Source organism: Colias philodice, chromosome 1 (genome assembly GCF_061535455.1).
Source record: "Colias philodice isolate Cphi_HAF_F1 chromosome 1, ilColPhil1 Martin Lab GWU primary, whole genome shotgun sequence".
Taxonomy (NCBI): domain Eukaryota; kingdom Metazoa; phylum Arthropoda; class Insecta; order Lepidoptera; family Pieridae; genus Colias; species Colias philodice.
In genome coordinates this window covers 918,412-942,269 of record NC_143086.1, presented here as the reverse complement: position 1 = coordinate 942,269, position 23,858 = coordinate 918,412, and the positions used below count along the sequence as shown (strand labels likewise).

General features: G+C 30.5%; 1 protein-coding gene across 2 annotated transcripts in view; it reads right to left on the bottom strand.

The window, feature by feature from the left end:
• The window catches only part of Nep2 (M13 family metallopeptidase neprilysin 2), a 64,374-nt gene extending 40,828 nt beyond the window's left edge, over positions 1–23,546 (bottom strand). Inside the window, exons 1-2 of one of the 2 annotated variants that reach the window (XM_089695803.1) lie at positions 23,391–23,546; positions 7,545–7,595 (exon numbers count right to left, since the gene is read on the bottom strand). In XM_089695803.1, coding sequence (XP_089551929.1) covers positions 7,545–7,595; positions 23,391–23,395 — 56 coding nt within the window. In that variant the 5' untranslated portion in view covers positions 23,396–23,546. The remainder of the gene's footprint in view (positions 1–7,544; positions 7,596–23,390) is intronic. The other variant, XM_089695810.1, reaches the window with a different exon arrangement.
• Positions 23,547–23,858: the final 312 nt, after the last annotated feature.

Sequence of the window (23,858 nt, the reverse complement as noted above, 5' to 3'; positions counted from 1 at the left end):
TGCAGGGAAACTATTTACTTATGTGTGGTATAGGTAAAATTTATATGTTATTTTGTGGCGTTTAGAATCTTATCCATAACTAGTAGCTCCGCGGGGTTTCACCCCCGTGACTCCACTCCTGTTGGTCGTAGCATGATGATATAGCCTACAACATTCCTCGATAAAAGAGCTATCTAACATCGAAATATTTTTTTTAATCTGACCAGTAGTTCCCGAGATTAGCGCGTTCAAACAAACAAACAAACAAACTCTTCAGCTTTATAATATTAGTATAAATTTAAATAAAAGTAACATTTAAATACAAAGTGCCGTTCGATAGTCTAAATAAGAAGTAATCGAGTTCCATGGCATACATAATATGTTGATGTGTTTGTGACATTTTCAGTTGTTGTTGTTTACAATACAAGCGAGGTCATTATCGAATTTACATATGGCGATTTTACTTAGAGCATTAAGTTGGTTTAATGCTCTAAGCGATTTTATAATCTACCCACTGCTTTCCTTTACTTTATTTAATGAACCGAACTCAACGTGTTCAAACGATCAACATTAAACTTAATAAACACTTATTATTGAAAATTGCTTCAGTAGTTCCAGAAACTATATCTTCAAAAAACTTACAAAATGTACGGTATCTTATTTTACTAATACACAAACAACATATTATTAAAAGAAGCATTTTAAAATAAATAAAAAACGCTATTAACGCAAGAAACGTAGCTACTTAATATATTTCTATATAAAGGGAACGCATAAAATTTTCACGCATTTAAAATGAGCGTAACCGTATTATGTATACAATGCATTTGTTTCATTCGTTCAATGATATTAAAGTCAATGTCAACACCTAGAAATTGTATGCAAATAACACGCAATGTTGTGTGTTTGTCACGTGGTTACGTCACAATATACATAGAATTGTTAACTCAACTCGTTGAGTTTGAGAAAGTAAACGTATGTCACTTACGAACAAATATTCTTTCTTTCTATTTATAGAAAGAAAGAACTTTATAGTGTATAACTTATTTTTTTTATTAATTGGAAATATAAATTGTACAATTAATAAAGTAAATATAAGCCTATTTTCAATGAACCCGGTCGTTTACACGATACGCGATAATATTATAGTAATTGAAATAATTTACATTGTTCCAAAATTTACATCATAGTGGCTTAACACAATGTAGATAATATAAAATATTTTTAGTAAATGAAATTGGGACACCATATTTGACTCTAAATTCTTCTCTATACTCATATACTCATTTTACTACCCCCTGAAACATATTTAAGACCTCTTAAATCAGTAGTATAAAATCGTAAGTGGCATACCATACTGAAACAATACAAACCTTTCCACACATACTCTAAGTACTTAACAAATAAGGCACTCAAGAGAACAGTACTTAATATCCAGATAAATTAAATTTGAAGTACCAAATATAAGTAAACCGCAAATTTAGAAGGCGCGACAACCTTGGCGTTTTCCTTATGAGTCGCAAAAACGGTTGAACCTTGGTACGAATTATTTATTTTGTTAATAAATAAAGGAAATTTAGGTATAAGGCTGTGAATCATTTAATCAATTGCTAATTTCACTGTATACTTAAGTATTCATATTTGAATTGTTACCTCTTGATGGAACTGCATTTTATAGTTCAGATTTTTAGAGAAACACAATTCACTAGTCACACTTTTATTGCACGCCTCATAAGCGAAGCGTTGAGGTGGGTACTACTGTCACTTCGCGCAAAACATCTGATTTTTCAAACTTAAAATGTCTTTATGTATCATACATTGCACTTGTAAGATAATACATACACACACATATTAAGAAAAAACACTATTTTTAACATTCATGATATTTTTGATGTCATTTTAGTTATTTAAACTAGTTAAAAAACAGTTTAAAAAAGTTCTGTCTTGGACGTCCGTGTGTCTGTATGTGCGGAGGATTTTCTTGTTAACACGATAGCGACCGAAATACTTTACTAATCGAGTCTTTTTTTTTCTCTTACGCTTGAGTATGCTCAGGAATAGAACCCTTTCATTTTTCAGGGTCTGATTCGATGTGGTTTAATTGTTATTAAATAAACAAAAAAATTATTAAAAAAAAAATTATGAGGCGTGCACTTTTGGATTTTCCAAACTATTTACTTATATTTCGTTTTAAAAGTAATTTTTATTTTATATTGCAAGTAAAATCGAAATATAACTAATTAAAAGTAGAGCTAACGAATTGTGTGTTTCTCTAAAAAACTGAACTATAAAATACGGTGTTTTTAAAGTCATTTTTAACGCGTTAGAGCTGTGATTTTTCCTGATTTTTCTAATGACATGATGTTAGTGAAGCAAGCCATCCGTGCACAATCAGCCATTACCTGCGGAAGGTTTTAATGAGCAATGAACGTGTCAGGGTAATAGCTAATAAGTATACTCCTTTTTTATTGTGCAATAAAGCTTGTTGTCGGGATATTAAAATCATCACAAGCCTATAATGTCCTATAATATTTATTTATTTTATTTATTTATATTGGTAAAATAATTTAAAAAATCTGTCCATATCTAGATTACTCTACAACTTCCCAAACGTTACTACTTTTAAGCTTTTTATGTATTGATTGTTTTTGAGACTGCATGTTTTGTTTCCGTAGAGAAGCCACTATTAATCTCATATAATAATAATAATTTTTTACATATATTATTTTTATTATGCACTTAACTAGTAAAAATATAACTAAATGTAAAAATATAAATATTAAATTAAAAAAAGCTCTTAACGTTTTTTGAAACCGGAATGTTAAATTGTAAATAAAAAACGTTTTTAAATTTTTTGAGGTTTTCTTTCATTAGGTATAAGAAGTCATCGAGGGGCGTGATATCTGTTGTCCACACGGAATTTCCTGACAGTAACGTATCAAGACGAACCAATTTTTTACTTATACATATTATTAGTTTCTAGCTATTTCCAAACTGTTTATTAATATGTACTAAGTAATAAGAAATTGTTGGTTCTAAAAGCAGATTCTATACTGGTCGCCAAAAAAATCGGGCCACCTTCATTATGTTTAATAGTTATCGATTATGTATTTCAAAAATATGTCGTCAAACACTGTTTTTTTTTTGTTGTAAGAGTTTGATAACATTTTTTCATCATGTTTGTCGTAAATCTTACTGCACTTGAAGATACTTAACATATTTTTATACAGAAATACTGTTAAGTGTTGATTTGACGGTTTACGACGTGATAAATTATTATGCTCGTGTTCCCAGTTCAAAACTTAATTTTTTTTTTCGGGATTTTTTGTTAATAACGTTAAGTTTAATAACTGACGCTGTAGTTTCGATTAATTTTGTCATAAAATAATGGATATTCTTGAAGCTGAGGCGGCCCAATTTTTTTCTCTACTAAGACAAAAGTGGTGGACAGAAAAGTCTAATTTTATATCTTACTAATATGTATTATAAATGCGAAAGTTTGTGAGGATGTGTGTGTGTGTGTTTGACTCTTTCACGCAAATACTACTGAACCGATTACAATGAAAATTAGCACACATATAGAAGGTAACTTGGATTAACACATAGGATAGGTTTTATCCCGGAAATCCCACAGGAACGGGAACTATGCGGGTTTTTCTTTGAAAACGCGGGTGAAGCCGCGGGCGGAATGCTAGTGTTTTATAAAACTCATTTAATTTTACCTACAACGTTAATTCTTCTAAGACTCTGCTCATTTTAATTCATTTAAATATTACTTGGAAAGGTGCCGTTTTTAGGATTTTAGTATATTTAATACATATTCATAAGCTTTTTATTTTATTTGCGATTAAAAAAATCAAGTTTTTTAATTATTTTATCAAATGACTCATTTTTTTCCTCGAATATTTCGCAAAACCGCAACGTCAACAAAAAAATGGGAAAACATCGATAATGACGTATAGAAAATTAATTGCTATTGAAATTTCAAAGAATATTTAAGATAAAAATTCCCATAATAAAGATCTTTTATAGAAATATGTTGATTGACTGCTGAGTCATTACGATCGTAAAGCCTTCTTACAATAATAACAAGATTCGTTGGCTACTTACCTATAATAATAAAACGAACTTGATAAATATGTATCTGTAAGTTTAATCTTTATAAGATTTAAATTATCTCAACTGATCATGTAGCCCAGTACAATGCATATCACATACCTACTATTATCTGTAAATTTTATATTCAACTAGCTTCCGCCCGCGGCTTCGCCCGCGTGGTGTTTTGATAAAAGGTAGCCTAGGTATGTTCATTCTCAGGGTCTGTGCCAAATTTCATCATAACGGCGCGGTTGAGAGATTTAAGCAGGAAAGCGTAACAGACAGACAGACAGATACTTTCGCATTTATAATATTATTAGTAGGGATAAAATAAAGATAGTTATAACAATAATTACATATAACTATTTACAATTAAATGATTTAGTTAGGGTGTTCATGTTTACTTCTAGTTAAATTGTTTACCTATAACAATGTGTGTGTTAAATTAAGCGTGCATCGTTATTGTCCAAATGAATTGTCAACTCGGTAATGGGTGTAATGAGACAATTCAACAGAGCGTCATTGAAACCTGGGTATTTTCCTTATCTATACTAATATTATAAAGCTGAAGAGTTTGTTTGAACGCGCTAATCTCGGGAATTACTGGTCCGATTTGAAAAATTCTTTCAGTGTTAGATAGCCCATTAATTGAGGAAGGCTATAGGCTATATCATCTCGCTAAGACCAACAGGAGCGGAGCACTGCGGATAAAACCGCGGAGCACAGCTAGTTACGACTTTATAAGTATGTTATATTTAATCCCAGAGATTAGCGCGTTCAACTAAAGAACTTCGACTTGATCATTAATAAAATGTGTAAATATGACTTGAATGTGCAAAAAACACGTCACTCTAACTAAGACACATTAAAAAAAAGAAACATACTTTGACGTTAAAATATTTATACACATCATTGTGTTATATGTTTGTTATTCGAGACTGTCAGGCAGATCCTTTGCTACAAAAGCGAAAAAAAAAACGTAAATTAAATAAAACTGTACTTAGTAGTAAGATTATTAGATAGACCAATTAAAAATGTATAATGATTAATGTTAGAAAAATTACGTCAACGCTGTTAGCTGGTCGACCGAGTCAAGTGCGAGAGAAATTTTTAAATGATAGTAATTTTTTAGTTCAACATTTAACAAGGTTTTTTAACATTTAAGTACCTAATTATAGAAATTTGAATTTTAATGTGCCACGCGACTCCAGGTGTTGGTCTGAAAATAGTAATTTCTAGTGTTTGTCTCCGGAGAAATAAATATATTGTGCGAAACATCGGAAAAATAATGAATTAAAAAAATAATGTTTTAAATGAATAAATCGCGTTTAAAATCTTTAATTTCTAATTGAAATTAATCATTTGTTTTTATAGTAAACTTGTTTCTATTCACTGAGAATCCAACATTATATCCATTTCAATAATTTCACGACCAACATCATACATATTTACACACTGAGAAATGACGATAATTCAAATAGAAATACATAATTAAATCTGTTTATTGAATACTTAACATTCGCGGTCACACGTGACACGTCGTCGGTGTTCGATTGCCAATGTTTATCAAACACACCGCTTTTAGCATATAATAGTGAAAACATATTCATACTAGAGCCAGTGTGGAAATTGTTTCTCACGCACTACATAGTATAGATCAGATATGTATATATAACAAACTAGCTGCGCTCCGCAGTTTCACCCGCGTGGCTCCGCTCCTGTTGGTCTTAGCGTGATGATACATAGCCTAGAGCCTTCCTCGATGAATGGGCTATCTGACACCGAAAGAATTTTTCAAATCGGACCAGTAGTTCCTGAGATTAGCGCGTTCAAACAAACAAACAAACTCTTCAGCTTTATAATATTAGTATAGATCAGTAAAACAGATGTATGAATAATGCCTCTGCCCCTTACTCTACTAGGGGACACGGGACTTCACATAACGTAGTATAAAACAAAGTCGCTTTCTCTGTCCCTAATTTTGTGAATATAGGGGCCTATATTAACTCTTTAAAACTACGCAACGGATTTAGATGCGGTTTTTTAATAGATAGATAGTGATTCAAGAGAAAGGCGGAAAGCTAGTCAACTAGTCCTCGGAAACGGCTTGACCTATTCTCATAAAATTTTCTGTATATATCGGGTAGGTCTAAGAATCGGACCACAACGATTTTTCTTAACCCTAAGTGATAAGAGTAAAGCAGAACAACCTTTGCCGGAACAGCTAGTCTAATATAATATCGAATTCTCATGTGTTGTTTGAAGTTAAAATCCTCGGAAACGGCTTGACCTATTCTCATAAAATTTTCTGTGTACATCGGGTAGGTCTGAGAATCGGACCACAACGATTTTTCATACCCCTAAGTGATAAGAGTTTGGCAGAACTAAGTTTGCCGGAACAGCTAGTTTACCTTTGCATTTCAGTAAACATATACAGAAGCAGTATTTATTCAGAGAAAAACAATACTTTCATAAAATATGTTTTACAGTGTTGAGGGAAATCACTCACTATATGGGTATATGGGTCTCATAGTTTCTCCGAAAACATAATTTTTAAAGCAACATGTTATGATTTCCTTCTATTTCATTTTGCTTCCGAGAGACTTCACACAGCAAATGTTAGTTGCAAATTGCAATACAATATAAATTATCTTCTAGTGGACGTTATAAAAATAAGATTAACTAAATGATATTTTTCTTCGAATGATAATTATCTGTTGTGTTATTATATTAGACTAGTTATTAGACTGCTCTGGTAGACTTTGCTCTGGCCAACTTTTTCGTGTTTTCTGTTCATGAGAAAATTCATAGGGCCTCATCCAAAACGTTAAAAACAAATTAGCCAATTGGTCGAGCCGTTCTCGAGTATTATGCTTAGCAACGTGTGGCGATTCATTTTTATTATATCTATATTTTAAAATATTCTTTAACTGACAGCTCATATCATAGATAACACTATTTACATATATGCACGTTCTAAACTAAATGGACACGTAGTTGAATACTTGTAACTCATTTACTAGGTACATCTTTAGATTTTAATAAATATTAGGTGATTAATCACGATAACATACATTTATTATCTCTGGTTGGATTTGTTATTCATTTAAATAATATTTTTTAACAAAAAAACGGAATCGTCTTCAAATGGTCAGAACTGGAAAAAATTAAAATAGGATCAAAATCGGAAGCAACTAACCAAAAAAAAATTTAAGAAACTCTTCATTTTTTGAACTCGATTGAAAAAGGGAAGTTTATGAAGATTTTTTAGCAAGTATTTGGAAAACCATCCCAATTGGCACATCCGTTTTCAATATATGCAACAAGTGGCAACAAGTAACATATTGACGTTTACATAAAGTTATATTCATGTTTATCTTGTAGGAAGTTGTTGAACGACTGTACCTATTTTGAAACTATTTTATACATTTATTACTTAATTTTTAAATACTTAATTAATTACTTACTTGCTACTGTTTCTCATATTGTAGCCGGTGGGTGAATATTCACCGTCACTACTGCAACAAAAAAAATAACACTTAAATTTATCTTAATAGATTATGCTACTATAGTAAAACCTACTCCTCTTTTTTAATGGTGGTGAACTGTGGTGATGAAGAAGCCTGGAATACCTAAATATGTACTTAAGTTTGCTATGATGCTCTTAAAATTATTAGTTTATAAGTTATTTAAGCTTGAACAATAAGTGATTCTAGTAGTAAATTTAATAATGCACAATTTTAAACTAAGACAAAGCCTTATTCACGATAAACATCATAAATTCGCATCTATATTGAGCTAGACATTTTAATTAAAGCGAACAATAAACAAATATAAATTAAAACGGATATTGCCGCCGATGATCCTTGAGTTCTATTGGCCGAAAGACCGGATATTGCTTGTACTACGCTTTTCCGCTCAAATTTAAGACAATACTATTGACACAGTTTTTATTTATAATGTAGGTAGTACATTAACTTGGGTTCAATCCCTGTTGTATTCGCACTTAATAAAAAGTAAATAATTATAACATTATAAAGAAAAATATTATAAATGCCAAAAATATTCCACAAGATAACCCATAAAAATATAAATATAGATACCTAATATAAATATTGACAAATCGTACACGTGTTGTTTTGTGCATAAATTTAAGCATTTTTTAAATTAATTGTGATGTTTTAGTATCCTTTCTTAAATATAGATTCATCGAAAAATAAAGCCCGGTCCTATCATTTCTAAGAAAAAAATTAGGGTTCAGTGTTTCTTAGACAAGTACTGTAGGGTTTAATAATGTGCTAATTTTTGCAAGAATAATATCAGTGACTGCATATGACATACAAAGATAACAAGCCATTTCCTACTTAAGTTTCCGCGGAAATGCTATTTTATCTTAGATCATGTGTCGCTCAGAGGAACTCGATCTTATTAAACCACTTCACACAAATTATACAGGCAAAGCCGCGGGAGAAATCTAGTTACATATTATAATCAAACATTTGCAGTTACGCTTGTTTTTATACATTGATCAAATAAGAGAACATTTCCACGAAAATGAAAATGTCACTAAGAAATTTATATTATTTTTTATCTGTTATAAAATTTTCTTCCTAAAATTACAAATAATAAAATAAAATAAAAAACGCTAGGCCATAATTACATCTAATACCTAGAAAAATAAATACTAAAAGTATTTAAATACTCAATTAATTACCGAAGAAAATAAACAAGAAAAAATCCTACGCACATTGATAAAATTAATTTCCCTTAAAATGTTAAATAGATCTAAACTTATTTGCTCATTCGGAATTGTCCACCTAAATTGATTGCACTTTGCAAAACTGTTCAAATACATTAAAGAAATTAGATATTTTTATGTTGGGCTAAATTAACAATAACTTTTGATTAGGTAATGAATAAAAAATAGTTATTCAAGCTACACGTCAGCATTCTTCAATATAAGAAAACCTGTTGAAGAGTAGAATTTAGTAAAAAATTAGCATCTCAAGAACAGAACACAGTGAAGGACATGCCAAAGAGTTTAGAATTTTGAACTTTGATATTTTCTATAAATATCTTCTAGTCGAAAGTCTTATATTTTTATTAATGGTATTACTTGTTTTTTGTGTGAATATTGGCTTGATTCTCCGGGAAGGTAATAGTATCTAATTTTGTAAGTTTTACGTAGTACTATTATAATATATTCTGTGGTTTTACACAGACAAAGCCGTGGATGGAAAGCTATACTATACTAGGCTATACTTTATTTTGTTTTTATCCCGGATCAATCTAGACGTAGCCAGGACGAGCGATAGTACATTATATTTTCCGTAATCACAATATTTTCTTTCTTACAATATACTTAATGATTAAAATTAGCATAATATAGCTGTAAGTATCTATAGACTAGTTTTCCCTTCCAGTTCTACTTTCTCGATAATCATAGATGGCAATTACTTTTATGTTACGTCCACACCGAGCTGCCCCCCTAGTCAAGTGGCTTTCTGTTAGCGTAGCGTTCAATAGAATAGACTACGAATGTATGAGATTGACGTAACCTGTAGATACGTTTATCTACAGCCTACGTCAATCTCATACATTCGTAGTCTATTCTATTGAACGCTACGCTAACAGAAAGCCACTTGACTAGGGGGGCTGGGAATTATTAGTTATCACGGTATATTGCCACTAATAATAATTAAAAATATTTTTAATGCCATTCATTCATACTGTAGACTTTTTAGAATTTATATAAATACTAGCGGTCCGCCCCGGCTTCGCCCGTGGTACATATTTACGTTTTCTCTACATAAAAACCATCCTCGTACTTCAAGGAATATAATAAAAAAAGAATTATCGAAATCGGTTCAGCCGTTCTCGAGTTATGCGCTTACCAACACATTTTGCGATTCATTTTTATATATAAGAAGATAAGAAGATAAATATTTGAAGCCAGGTTTAGGTTATCTTTCATTTTAAACTTTATTGCCTCGCTTATAAGCATTTGTTTTATCAAAAAAGGCTACGTGACCTTTTCCATTTGTGCCATGTCAAAAATCCATAAGAAAACAGTCGTAAAAAAATTAACAGACCGGTAAAGATGTTTATTTTTGGATTTAAACAACATCCTTGATACGTCAATTAAAGGCCAACACACATTCATGCTTACGGTTTGATAACACGGTGTGGACGAAGCATTATAGCTTCAATTGCCCGTCTAGGTTACCCGACTTGCTGGTTAAGAGAAACTTAAACACTAGTCAGTAGGCCAATACTAGACTTATACAAGAAGCCAAGCAAATCGAAATTACCGAGTTCTTTCAATGTTTCCTTGTACATGATTCGATTGGCTTGCGTTATGCGTAAAATTTAACGTGAATAGGTGTTTCTCCATTGTTTCTCTACCGTCTGATATTCTATTTACCTAAATAATATTTTAAATGAACTTCCAGCGTTGTCTCTTATGTTTTTATTATGATTGTATAATATCTAACTTTATTTTTGACGACACTGATACAGACGTTCCTTCGTCCACAGAGCTAGCGCGCAAGAGCAACTTTTGTCTCCGCAACTATTTTGTCTCTCCCATCAACTCTATGGGCTAATTATTATATTATTTATATATTATATTCAATCGATAATTATTATTCTTTGTGTTTGCTAACCGCAGACCTCATCATATTATGAATTATTATGTATGTAAAAACTATATAATAACCATTGAATTGATTATATGCACGACTATGACCTCAAAGGCATGTGTTATAATATAACATGCACAATATTCAGGTAATGTTTGTCTGTAGGTATGTTATGTTTGAGGTTATACAAAACGACGGAATCCAACTAAAAAGATTTTCTGACGGAAATACTGTAAAAATTGAACTAAAAAAACTGCTCATAAATAAGTGTATAATAATTATATTATGTTATTCACTGAGTAAAACTTATTGAATAACTTAATCTATACTAATATTATAAAGAGGAAAGGTTTGTATGTATGTATGTATGGTTTTCACGCATAAACTACTGAACCGATAGGATAGGTTTTATCCCGGAAATCCCACGGGAACGGGAACTATGCGGGTTTTCCTTTGAAAACGCGGGTGAAGACGCGGGCGAACAGCTAGTAATAAACTAAAAATGTTTAATTAATAGGTAGGTAAAAGTTCATTACGATAATAGGTTAAAAGCTAGCATTTTATCCCGGCTTTTCTCGAGATTACACGACATAAATACAAAAAAAGTATCGCTTGTACTATAAAAAGATCACCACATAAAGAGCTCTTGAAATCAGTCTCGTAGATTTTAACTTTATTCCGTGCAATCCAAAAATACTATCCCCTGTATATAATATTAGACATATCACGTATATAAAAATGAAACCCGTTTCGCGTTTTCACGGCATCACGCGTGAACGGATGGACCGATTTCGATAATTCTTTTTTTATTATATTCCTTGAAGTACGAGGATGGTTCTTATGTAGAGAAAACGTAAATATGTACCACGGGCGAAGCCGGGGCGGACCGCTAGTACACGATATAATATTATATAAGCTGTAATATGCTCTTGCAATAAAACAGTGGCCTCTGAATGAATCGAAGATATAAATCAATATGATGGGTTTGATCACTGTTCAAGTGATGCTGATATTTATTGCTTATATAATACGTATTTAGGTCATTCTGAAGGACTAAATGGTTAAAAGGAAATTGTAAAAACCAATTACTTTTCACTTTGAAACGAAGTATTTCAATTGCTTTTTAATTGCTGGCTATTTCGATTGTCACATCTCATTTTATTAACATATTTAGAATTGTTTTTTGTTGATTGATTCTTTGATGTATGGAAGCTATTGTCCGGCGAATTGAGCGGCTTTTTAAAAAAAAAGGATTTTAAATGGCAATTCCACCAAGTGACTAACTTTGTCTCTGCTGATTGAGCATAATCTTTGCACGTAAAAGTATTTATTGCCTACAGTTGAAACGGAATAGTATTTAGGTACTTACCTATATCAAAACTTACGGAAATTAAAAAAATAAGTACAAGTGCGTAAGTATAAATAGTCAGACAGCGCTCATTTTTGGTTCTTCGGTTAAACTAAGAAATTTATGTTCATTATTAAATCTCCTAAAATTTTTATTTTTTATCGCACATTCGATATCCCATAACACGTTTTTTACCTCCATACCGGTTATTTATTTATATATAAAATTTCACACAAACGATTATAGACCTAGTTTACCTAATTTTTGAAAACATTTTTGAGTGAATAAATAGTATAGACAGGTACGAAACCAGATCCACTTAATAAAACACATAAAAACGTATCCATTACAATTATATTTCATGTCATTCTTCTAATGCATTGCTTTTATTGTTACTCTTTTTATTATTATGGTTATTTTTATGATCAAATGGTGTTAGATGACGCATGCGGATAAAACGTCTTGTGCCAAATCGAATCGTGATGTATTGCAAAAATTGAATTAAAATAGATATAGCCATCGTCTAGCTAAAAGGATGGATGCTCCAGACATCGGCTGTTGAATGAAATGTATATATTTCAATGTTTGTCTGTATGTCCTTTAGAGAATCGTAAACTCCATCAAAATATGTTCTGGCAAGCAAAGATTCTGAATGGTTTCGACGATCGCGTCCGCGTTAAGATAGAGACACCACACAAAAAAAATGGTTTCGACGATGTAGAGCGGGCGAAGAAGGGGTGTACATTTAGTATGTAGTAGAAATACGTATAATAGTAGTAATACATTTAACATGTTTGTATAGTTAGAAAATAGAAATATACTAACAATTATAGTCTATCAGGCACATTATCAGCAAGCCCTATAGGTATCCAACTTGTCCAATTTCATAGACTTGAAGAAAAAGTTTAAAAATAAACAATATTGGAATTTTTTATAATTTGGAAATTATTGTTAAAGCTTGTTAAGTATTGTATAATTTAGTTTGAGTAAGAATTATTAAATTATACATAATTTATCATCATAATCCCATTTACTTAATGTAAGGCAGCGAACTCTATGCGTCTTTCTTTCTATTCTAATTAAAATGATTATTTAAAAATTGTAATGTATAAATATTGGAACCAGTTCACCAAAAACTTATTCTTTTAAGTTTTATATTCACTATTATTCTAAGTCGCAAGTAAACTATTAGCATATGCTATAAGGCAAATTGCAATAAAGACGATCGTCTTTACGTAAGCGATCACGTCCAACTACTATTAATACTTATTTTGTGTAATAAATTTATTTTAGCTTCAATCTTGTATTCTATAAATGTTTCCTTTTATTATATTTCAACTTAATATTACACACAGATAAAATAATAGTGCTAATAATATTATAAATGTACCTGTATGCTGTTGACCAAATCGATGAATTGATTTTGATAAAATTACGGTTAAATGAAGGTTATTTTAGTTTTTGATATTTCAACTCTTTTATAAAATAATTTATTTATTTTAAAAGTTATAATATGATGTAAGCTTAGATGTAAGTATGTGCGATTCAGTTTTCCCAATTCATAGATACATACTACAAGCCATAGGTACAAGGTATAACTAACATTTTCTTAGTTTATTTAATTCTCAATAAAATATATTTGAGTAACTTTCTTTTTACTTACAATTAAAGCCAAGACCAGCCAAGTATACTAAAAATAATTAACCATACCGAACTAAACACACTATAGTTACATATGAAATATTTATGAAATCAATGCAAAACTTCGTCTTAACTTACCGTAGTCCGTATGTATTCTATGTCTCAACCGCAACAAACAACTGTATACAAAAATACCAACACCACGTGTAAACACCTATTCAATTAAAAAAAGCAACGCAATAATCTAAACTGATTTAACAAACGCATTCTAATCGTCACCCTTATTAATATTCACTGGAAACATGTGCACAGATTTACGTCTTTATTACTCGTGGTATCCATTAAAGTTACATTTAATTAACGAAATTATTAGCAGAGAACGGCGTCAATGCATACTCAATTCCATATCATACTTAGTTACGACAAAAATCCATACTAATATTATAAATGCGAAAGTAACTCTGTCTGTCTGTCTGTTACTCAATCACGCCTAAACTACTGAATCAATTTGCATGAAATTTGGTATGGAGATACTTTGATACCCGAGAAAGGACATAGGCTACCTTTTCTTGCGAAATATGTACCACGGGCGAAGCCGGGGCGGACCACTAGTATTAAATATCTTCACTTTATCATATTTTCAAGTGGTTGGACTTTAATGTAGTACCTTGGAAAATGCAGGGAAAACCGCGTTACGTAGGTATGCTATTTGACAATTGTATTATCTCTACCAATTAAACAATTTGTTTGTAGACTTGTTTTTGTATAATTTTTTAACATAACATATTGCACCACAAAACGTGTTAGGATTATAATATATTATATTCTTGTTATTCGATTATTCTTGTTATTAGATTTCGAAGATATATCATAATTATACATTGAACGATAGGTACAAGATTATTGGTATGTTTGCCTCTCAATCCTATCAACGTAAAAAAACACAATTTGCAAACAAAATAACATACGAATGTCAGCATTAATTTTATGGTATTTACAAAAACGCGAAAAGTCCATTTTCACATTGAAGGTTAATTCGGTTACCAAAAAGCCTATGATTAAACTTGAAATTCAGCACATCACAAAGTATTTGTTTTATAAAATTATGTTGAAAACTTTTTTGTGGAAAATGCGTTTATACATTACCAGGGGAATGTCGGGCCACTGGTCAAAGCGCAGTGGACTGTCGACTAAACTCTACCACAGTATAACAACATTTCCTATTGTAATAGTGACTCTACTGTTTTCGTAGAGCCGCTTTTATAGCTGCTGTACACGGGTAGAGTAGAGCATACTACTCTACCAGTTTAAGTAGAAATTTTACTCTACTCTATAGTGTCCAATCTCTAATGTTGTCTACATTAGTATAATTAGTACTCAACCGCTCTACTCTACCGTTTACTCTACCCGTGTGCAGCAGCCAGTATTTAAGAGTACTTAACAAAAAGAGCGTGTGTGCCGAGCACACATGACAGAAGTGAAACTTTGGCAAGATTCAAAGATACCAAAATCCAAATCGACCTTGAAATTATACTCTCAACGCGCTTAGAGAAGTTTCTCTTCAAAATAAAGTAAATTATTCATACATTTTATATTATTACATTATAGGTACATTATAGGTACACAAGTATCATCTATCCTTTCGTTGTAATATTAGAAATGCGATAGTTATGTTTGTTTGTCCTACAATCGCGTCAATAAGGAGAAGGATATAGTTAGGGTACTTAACATAAACGCGCTGAAACGTCGCAGCCCCATGGGAAATTGCTTAGAAAACGAAAGCGAAGCCGCGGGTGGATAGCTAGTTCTAATGTACAATGCTTCTGATTCTGTATTATGATCCAACAAATACAAACAAGTTGTATTTCATAAGTAAAATATTTAACTTTAGATATAGATTTTCTGAAAAGAACGCTTACATAATATGGCTATAGGCTTAAGGCATATTATAAGCTTTTAAAAAGTGTTATTTATCAATTTATTATGTCCAGTCATAAATTGATTATTAAGTAGAAGACAATTATTATTCTATAATTGTTTAATAAAAAAAAAACATTGTATTTCTGTATATGTATTTCTCGTTTTTAAACTAATGAAGCTATTGTTTATAAGAATACAACTAATGGGCAAAAAATCAACGTTGTTTTTGCGTTAAATGAGCATTTGATACCAATTTTTCGTTAACAGGCTGCTGTAAAAAATTGCAAAATGCAATTTAAATTTTACGATCATACAATGCAAATTAATCAATTATATTCAATTAAAAATAAATTAAAGCTTAGAGCGAAGCAAATCATCATTCCTTTCGTATACAATTAACATACGTTATATCTTTCACCATAAACTATGTTTTTAACATTGTGACTTTTAAAAGTCAAAAGATATCTATAGGGAGTATTCAGAGAGAAAGCTTGAAACTTATAAGCGCTTATCGGCGCTTGTCATGTTCATATATTTTCCTGCGCGGGTTGACAGCACTGACAGGAAAATATATGAACATGACAAGCGCCGATAAGCGCTTATAAGTTTCAAGCTTTCTTTCTGAATACGCCCATACTGTGTAGACCAAGTGTAGACAAATATGCAGAAATATTACACCGAAAAAACCGACAATGACCATAAATTCGACACGTTAGTCGTAAAATTTTGAGATATAATAATATCGTATGGTAGAAATAGTAAATGATATATTTATATACATTATACAGTCCGTCCACCTGTGCGGGCTGGTGCGCGTGGGACGACATTTTATTGTCTCGTCGACACAATACAATTCAGGAGTTATCAACATTTTTTTATGTAAATGTAGAATGTCTTATTAACATACTTTCATGCATTTAAAATAATTATTAAATAAAAACTGCCTTTAAATTGTCCGAACTAGACAAAATTTTTATTTTTAAGGGCCAATCGGAAAGCATCAGTTTTCAAATAAAAAGAAAGAATCATCAAAATTGGTTCACCCAGTTAAAAGTTACAGATAAAAAAAATAATTCAAATTGAGAACCTCCTCTTTTTTTTTAAAGCATGCTGAATTATCTTACATGGCGTTAGGAACACTTTTCATAGCGATGTTGAGAGCGAGCGATTTAAAAATTTTCTGTTTCATTGTCTGTATTTTTAGTTTCCAACCATGAAATTTCGTCATCATGACCAGAAGAAATCGAAGACGCTGGAGCACGCTTTCTAGTAACTTTTTACGGAGGGGACATGGATAAGGAATCCTTAGAAGATATCCGATATGAACGTTTCATAAAGTTATCAATAAAAAGTAAATTTAATCGACGAAATTTCATGGATGGAAACTAAAAATACAGACAATGAAACAGAAAATTTCAGCGACGATAATGAAGAAGCCACCATTAACCAGCCCGGGCCATCAAAAAGAATAAAAAAAGATTGCTGCACAATTTTTAAACAAAATTAAAATTATATGATTTCTGTAAATATTATTATTTCCGTCGCTTGTAACTTTTTACCTTTAAGACTTACAGAATAATCATGTATGAAAAAAATGTAGGTAATTTTGTCTTCTTTGAACCCCTCTATAGACACTTTTGTGATTTAGTAAACAATTGAGAAGTTATTTAAAATATACCTAATTTTAGCACCTTTAATTCAAGATGGCGGCTAGCGCCTGGGTCCGTCAAGGTCGAAAACTTGGATTTTTATTAACCTTTCATACCTAAACAATATTGTTTCAAAACATTTTCTACGCCACCTTTTGTAGAGCAGAGGCTTTTACATTTCCCCACAGACTGGACTAATTATTACAACGTGAAAAATAAATTGTACCTAATCCATTAGATTATATCAATCGAATATAATTCGTTTGGTAAGTATTCAATTACATATAAGATAATGCTATAATTCAAAATCACTTTAATTTAAAATGTACAAATACTATTATCATTTCCTAATCCCAACAAAAAGACTGAAATAAAATTGATTAAACAATTACATTTCACCGCTCACAAACACATTTGGGTCTACACTCCATCGAGTGTTTTCACAAAGATTACGAGTCCACTAATTTTCTTACATCGCGTATATTAAAATTAAACACTGCGTAAACACTATTAACTGTGCAAACCACGGACCATTAGGTTGGCGAGCCCTGCTACATTAACAGCTTAAATAGATGAAGAGCCGGCAAGAAAAATCCCACTTAAATTTCGCTCGGTTTACCGCCCAAATTATTGGCTTTTTATTTAATTTCAAATGTAAACAGATACTATATTTTCTTTAGATACTACTCGTAATATTTAATGGGAAATAGTTGTTTTTCTTTATTTGTTTCTAATTGCATCTTTTTTGTATGTACTTCCTATTATTAGTTGTTTTTTTTGTCTTTTTAGTTCTAATGGATGAGATCTAGAGATAGATATATTTTTTAGTAATGAGTATTTACTGCACCGCAGTTTTCCGCACTATCGATTAAGATTTTCTATTCAATTATTTTTTATTTTTCAGAAATATTAAAAAAAGTAAAATTATTTTTAAACATCACTTATGTTGCTTTATTTATTGAGAACTAAATCAAAACCAGATTACACACACATACACAGTAAATTTTGCGAAATTCAGGAAAACTCAGATTCTATGTAATACAAAGATAATGTATGCAGTTTATGGAACAATGATTTCATGTTAGATAGCATTGAATCTAAGGAAAATAGAGTCAAAGAGATTTATCCTTCTTATGTATTTCCTTGAAAATGGCGGTCATTTCCTCACAATTGGTTAAGAATATAAATATCAAACGCATCGCTTTCGCTTCGCTTCGTCATACTGAGAAAAGCCTAATTAATAAAGTGTACCAAGAAAACTTCAGCTTTGAGCATATTTAGAAAAGCAATTCTTTTATAATATTATGTATCTCTATTATTAACAAAAAACCAGTCTAGATTCTTATATGAGACGAAATGTAAAAGAAATAATCATCTTTCCAATACAAAAATAATCACGTCATACTGTACAGTTGAGAACTCACAGAGTTATTATGTAGCAAAAAAGAAAATAAGAAATTATTTACTAAAATTGAGATCCTTCATTTTCGGGAACGTTGGTTAAAAATAGTGATAGTGTATTTCATAATTATAATATGTCGACCGAATTTTCGGAAAACGGTCGGGCACAATTTGGCCAACTGCGTAGAATAAGTAAAATACTTTTATCACAAATAATATAATATTATAAAACGACTATAATTTATATGAGATGTTGGTTTACTGTTATACGGAGACGGCCTTTAAACAAAAAAGCGGCTGCTCTAGGCGTCAATTATGATACGATAACTAATACTAATACGATAAAAGCAAAAAAGGAAGAAAGTTCAGTGAATACATTGTAAACTATTTATGTATTGATGATATGAACTTGTGTATATTACAAAGCACCACCTAAGGTCACCATTAGAACCTCCTACAACCAAATACATAGGTAACTGAACTGCAATAATAATCAATTATACACCTTAATTATAGCGCCGCCTATCATTCTCTGTGTCACAAGGTTTATAAGATCACGCGCAGAATGGAAAGCTTTCGACATTTTTAAAGACAGTAAATTATACAAAAGAAAAAATAATAATATAGAAATACCGAAAGTTTAAATGGCAAAGCAATAATATTTTGTAACCTTTTCGGACACAATACATCGGGGCTAAAACTAAACGAGAATTGATCTGATAATACTGAATTAATTAAAATAAATGAATTTTAAATCAAATATCTAATAGAATTATTAGAAATCTAGAGACGATATAATTATTATAATTTATATAATTTCACCAAATGGACTAACAATATTAGAACGACCTTATTTTCAATTCTTTGTGTCTTAAAATACACTCAAACTTGCATTACTTAATTAGCAATGCAAAATATATGAGTCACGAAACAAATAATTATTTTAAAGTAATATTAACACATTGAAATAGTTGACTCTCTGAAACTCAAATAAACGGCAGAAATATTTTAGAATATAAATAATTATTATCTAGGAAAGTATATTAAATAAATTGAATTAAAATTAAGTATTAAGTAATGTATTCTGTTAAATATGCAAAAAATGACGCATTGATTTGAGTAATATTTAAATTATAGTTAAAAACTTATTGCTTCCTTAGTTATTTAACGCATTAAATGTGTGCGTTAAAAATATTTTCATGAAAATTTTGATAATTCATCGCAGATAGTTATTGAATAATTTTTATTAAAAATATGTGATTATCAATATTAATACAATCATTAACTTGTAGAGTAATTTAAATTCTGTCATCATTTTTAATAATGCTTCATCTACACTTTACACTGACTGCGACTACAATCACGTTCGTGTGTGATCGCCTTATTTAATAATTCCGTTGGTTGCCATGACAACGTGCGACGCTGGCCCAATAAGATCAACATTTGTCTATTGACCTGATTCTATAATAATATTTATTTAACGAATGATAACAGATATCAAAACGATGACTGTTATGAGAACCGAATTGAATAGATAAGTTTATAAATTGAAATTGTTTCTCAAAATTAAGGATTGTTTTAAGAATCGATATTGTAACATTAGCCTTATGTGTGTTAAGTGCTCAAAAACAGCAACCTATTTCTTATTCAAATTATTCTCTATCTCCATAACACCATAAATAGTTCCATAAATTTTTTGGTAAAAGAAAGGTTCTATAAAATTATAACTTGATTATATTACCAAAGGATAAATAAAATTTAATATTACAACAAAATTAAAATTATCAAAACAATCAAAATGAAAAAGAAAGAACTTTTAAACAGACGAAGTTTTCCACAGTACTGCAGTTTTTGAAAATTGTCTTGACTCGCATAGTTAGTAAATTTTTAACGTTGTATCATATACGATGGTATTGGAGAAATACGAGAAGTAAAAGTACTATATTATTTAAGAATTGATAATATTTAAAAGAATAAATGTATCGCGTGAATTTGTCGAGAATTATGTCGGATTTTCTTTGATTACATAGTTTGATAACAATCAAATAATAATTTCGATAAATAAACGATAAATTCACATCATAATTATAACCTATTAAATTATAACAATAAGTTTATATTCAAGGATATTCTCTCCATTAGAAATAAAATAACCAGAATAAATTATATGTATTACTAGTGGTCCACCCCGGCTTCACCCGTGGTACATATTTACGTTTTCTCTACATAAGAACCATCCTCGTACTTCAAGGAATATAATAATAAAAATTTATCGAAATCGGTTCAGTCGTTCACACGTGATGCCGTGACAGCGCGAAACGGTTTCATTTTTATATAAATAGATAATCAATAATCATACCATGTACCTTCACCTACAGATTACAAATATCGCATATTTAATATCAAGTTTCATTGTCATTGCAAAACCCAAAAGCCTTGCACAAAAATATATGTAAAACATTAAGGAAAAATGTATAGATAAATGTAATAACCAAGTTTGTTGAACATAAAAAACTTCCAAGACACTTTCCTCCTTGCAAAAGCTCGTTAAATGTAACTTTTTCTTTTAAAACGTTTTAACTGATAAATATAAACTTATTAGCTAAAACGAAAAATACTTTATTATTCTTAGGGCCGATTTTTCAATGCTTGGATAAAACTTATTCGTCGAATAATGTATAAAACTACCATTTTAAAAACGTATTCTAATTGCCCGTATTTGACAGTTTACGTGACATTTTAATATTATCGTGTAATACTTTATTGGACGGATAAATTTTATTCAAGCATTGAAAAATCGGCTCTTAGTACTAATATTTTTAATAATTGCACTTCCTTTTTCATAGTAAAGTTTTATATTCTTAAAGACTTTCTCAAGGTTGAATCGGTTTAAAAAATATAATCTAAGGAGTTTTAAGGAGATAAAAACGTAGTTTCTTCTGGCGAAAATATCTTTTAAAATTTATTTCTAATAATACATAAGTACATAAATATTAATACGAATTCATTGTAAAAACCTTATTTTTCCTTTGTTAAAATGTTAAATGTTTCTCTTTTAAAAAGAAGCTTTAATTATTACATTTTCAATCTTTTTCCAAAATATTCCAGAGCTAATTCATCAAAATATATATATATATAGAGTTAAATTATATTTATTGGTTTATTATTTTAATAAAATGTCTACAATTTTTATGAGTAATATGTATTTCTAAGAGAAAAAAATAATATGAATATTATAATTAAAGTATGTAATTGTTCATTCAATATTGCATTTATTAATTTACGAGGTTTTACACACATACATACACGATGCTATAATTTGAGAAGTGTTTGAACAAATATTATCGTCATGACATTAGGTATTCAGTTTAGATTCCAAGTGTAAGTAAATCTTTAAGGATGTAAATTTACCATTTCATTTAAAGAAAATCATAAAAATATGCTAAATATTCGATTTACGTGATTTTCACAAAAGACTAAATATTAATAGTTGAATCGAATAAAAAAAAACGAAATAAAAATGGTAATAAATACCAAATAAAATTTGAAAAAGGTCAAAAGAGGTAAACAAAACATTATTCTACGTTGATTATTTAAAAGTGATTTTATATTTTTTACACAAACTTTTTTTTTTGTATTAAGTATTTGTTTTTATTGAAATCTAGTTTTGGCTAGTTTACATGACCGGTCTTACGAATTTTAGACGTTAGTAAAATATTTGAAGAAAAATATATAAACTATTATAAAACGAGTTTCGCATCTAGGTATATAGAGTTCAATATTCTTTTAATATAATTTAAATTTGTTTTTTATATGTACGGGTTTTTCTATAAATCTCTCATAATTTTAGCGAGCAAATAATATTTAAACAATTGGGAAAATTAACATATTTGTTCCAATACGTAACTACACTTACAAAATAATTTCTTCACAATCAATCAATCAATCAATCATCAGACAATCGCTTAAAAGGCATTAGATTTGAAAGATAAATCCAAGTAAAAGGTTAAACACAATAAATCATCAACTAATATTATTTACGTTAAATTATAAATCATTTAAAACTTGTTTAATAGACATAATAAACTGGCAAATTAATTTCTAATAGGTAAAATATTAAAAAGAAATAATGTATTCAAGAAGATTATCGAGATAGAGCAGATTCATTTAATCTCCACATTTGTTTTGATTATCAACATGTACGTAAACCACGACAGAACGTTTGATAAAAGTCAACGAAACATAAAAATAAATTGCGTTAGAGTTGATCATTTAAACATAAAATACATATAAATTCATCACGTTAGCTATTTGGGTTGTTAGCACATATTTATGTGGAACGCTACGCGCTTTGTTTGTTTTATTCGTTATCACAAAAGGACTCGTATTTTGTCGAAAATATCATGTAAATTTTTCGACATATTCGCAACGTTCTCTCAATGATGATAAACGATAACATCTCACAGTTTTAGGTCAAGGGACGCCCTACTTAGTTTTAAGAAAGGAACTTTAGTTTCGGCAACAATTCCAATCCTAGCATATGCGTAAACATAAATTAAACTAAACGCCGACGGACTTGTTGCATGAAACTTTCACCGGCATTATATCACGTGCTGTTAACGTGTTTTAAATGCAAAAATCATTGATATAATAAATAAATATTTTTGGTATGCATTCGCGTTGCGGCTGTAGCGTAAATATGGTTTGTCTTACCTCATTGTGGCGAGTGTTGTTGTCCGTTTGGCAGAACGACCGCGACGAGCGGACGAGTGTGGCAGCAAAGTATCGCCGACCGCTAAAGACGACGATCGCGGCACGACTGATTCGCGCGCCCACTCTTACAACACTTTTATAACATTACCCCTAGGTACTGCGAGTTTCCCTTGACAACCCTATCCCGTCTCCCGTGAACCCTGCCGTCCTGATACTTTCCAATACGATTGACACTCGCCCGCGAAATGGAATGATGTAAGAATTAGTCCGTAGGTTCGTGAGTTAGGTCATTGAGATTTATATAATGTAGTTGAGAAAATGTTTGCAAATGATCTATTGTTAACGCTCTGAAAATCTATTACATTCTTGTTACACTGTTGACTTTTTGTCGCACTGGTTAGGGTTTTATGAGCGATTGATACTGTGCTGAAATAAGTAATCGACCATAACTACGAGTACTACGACTTT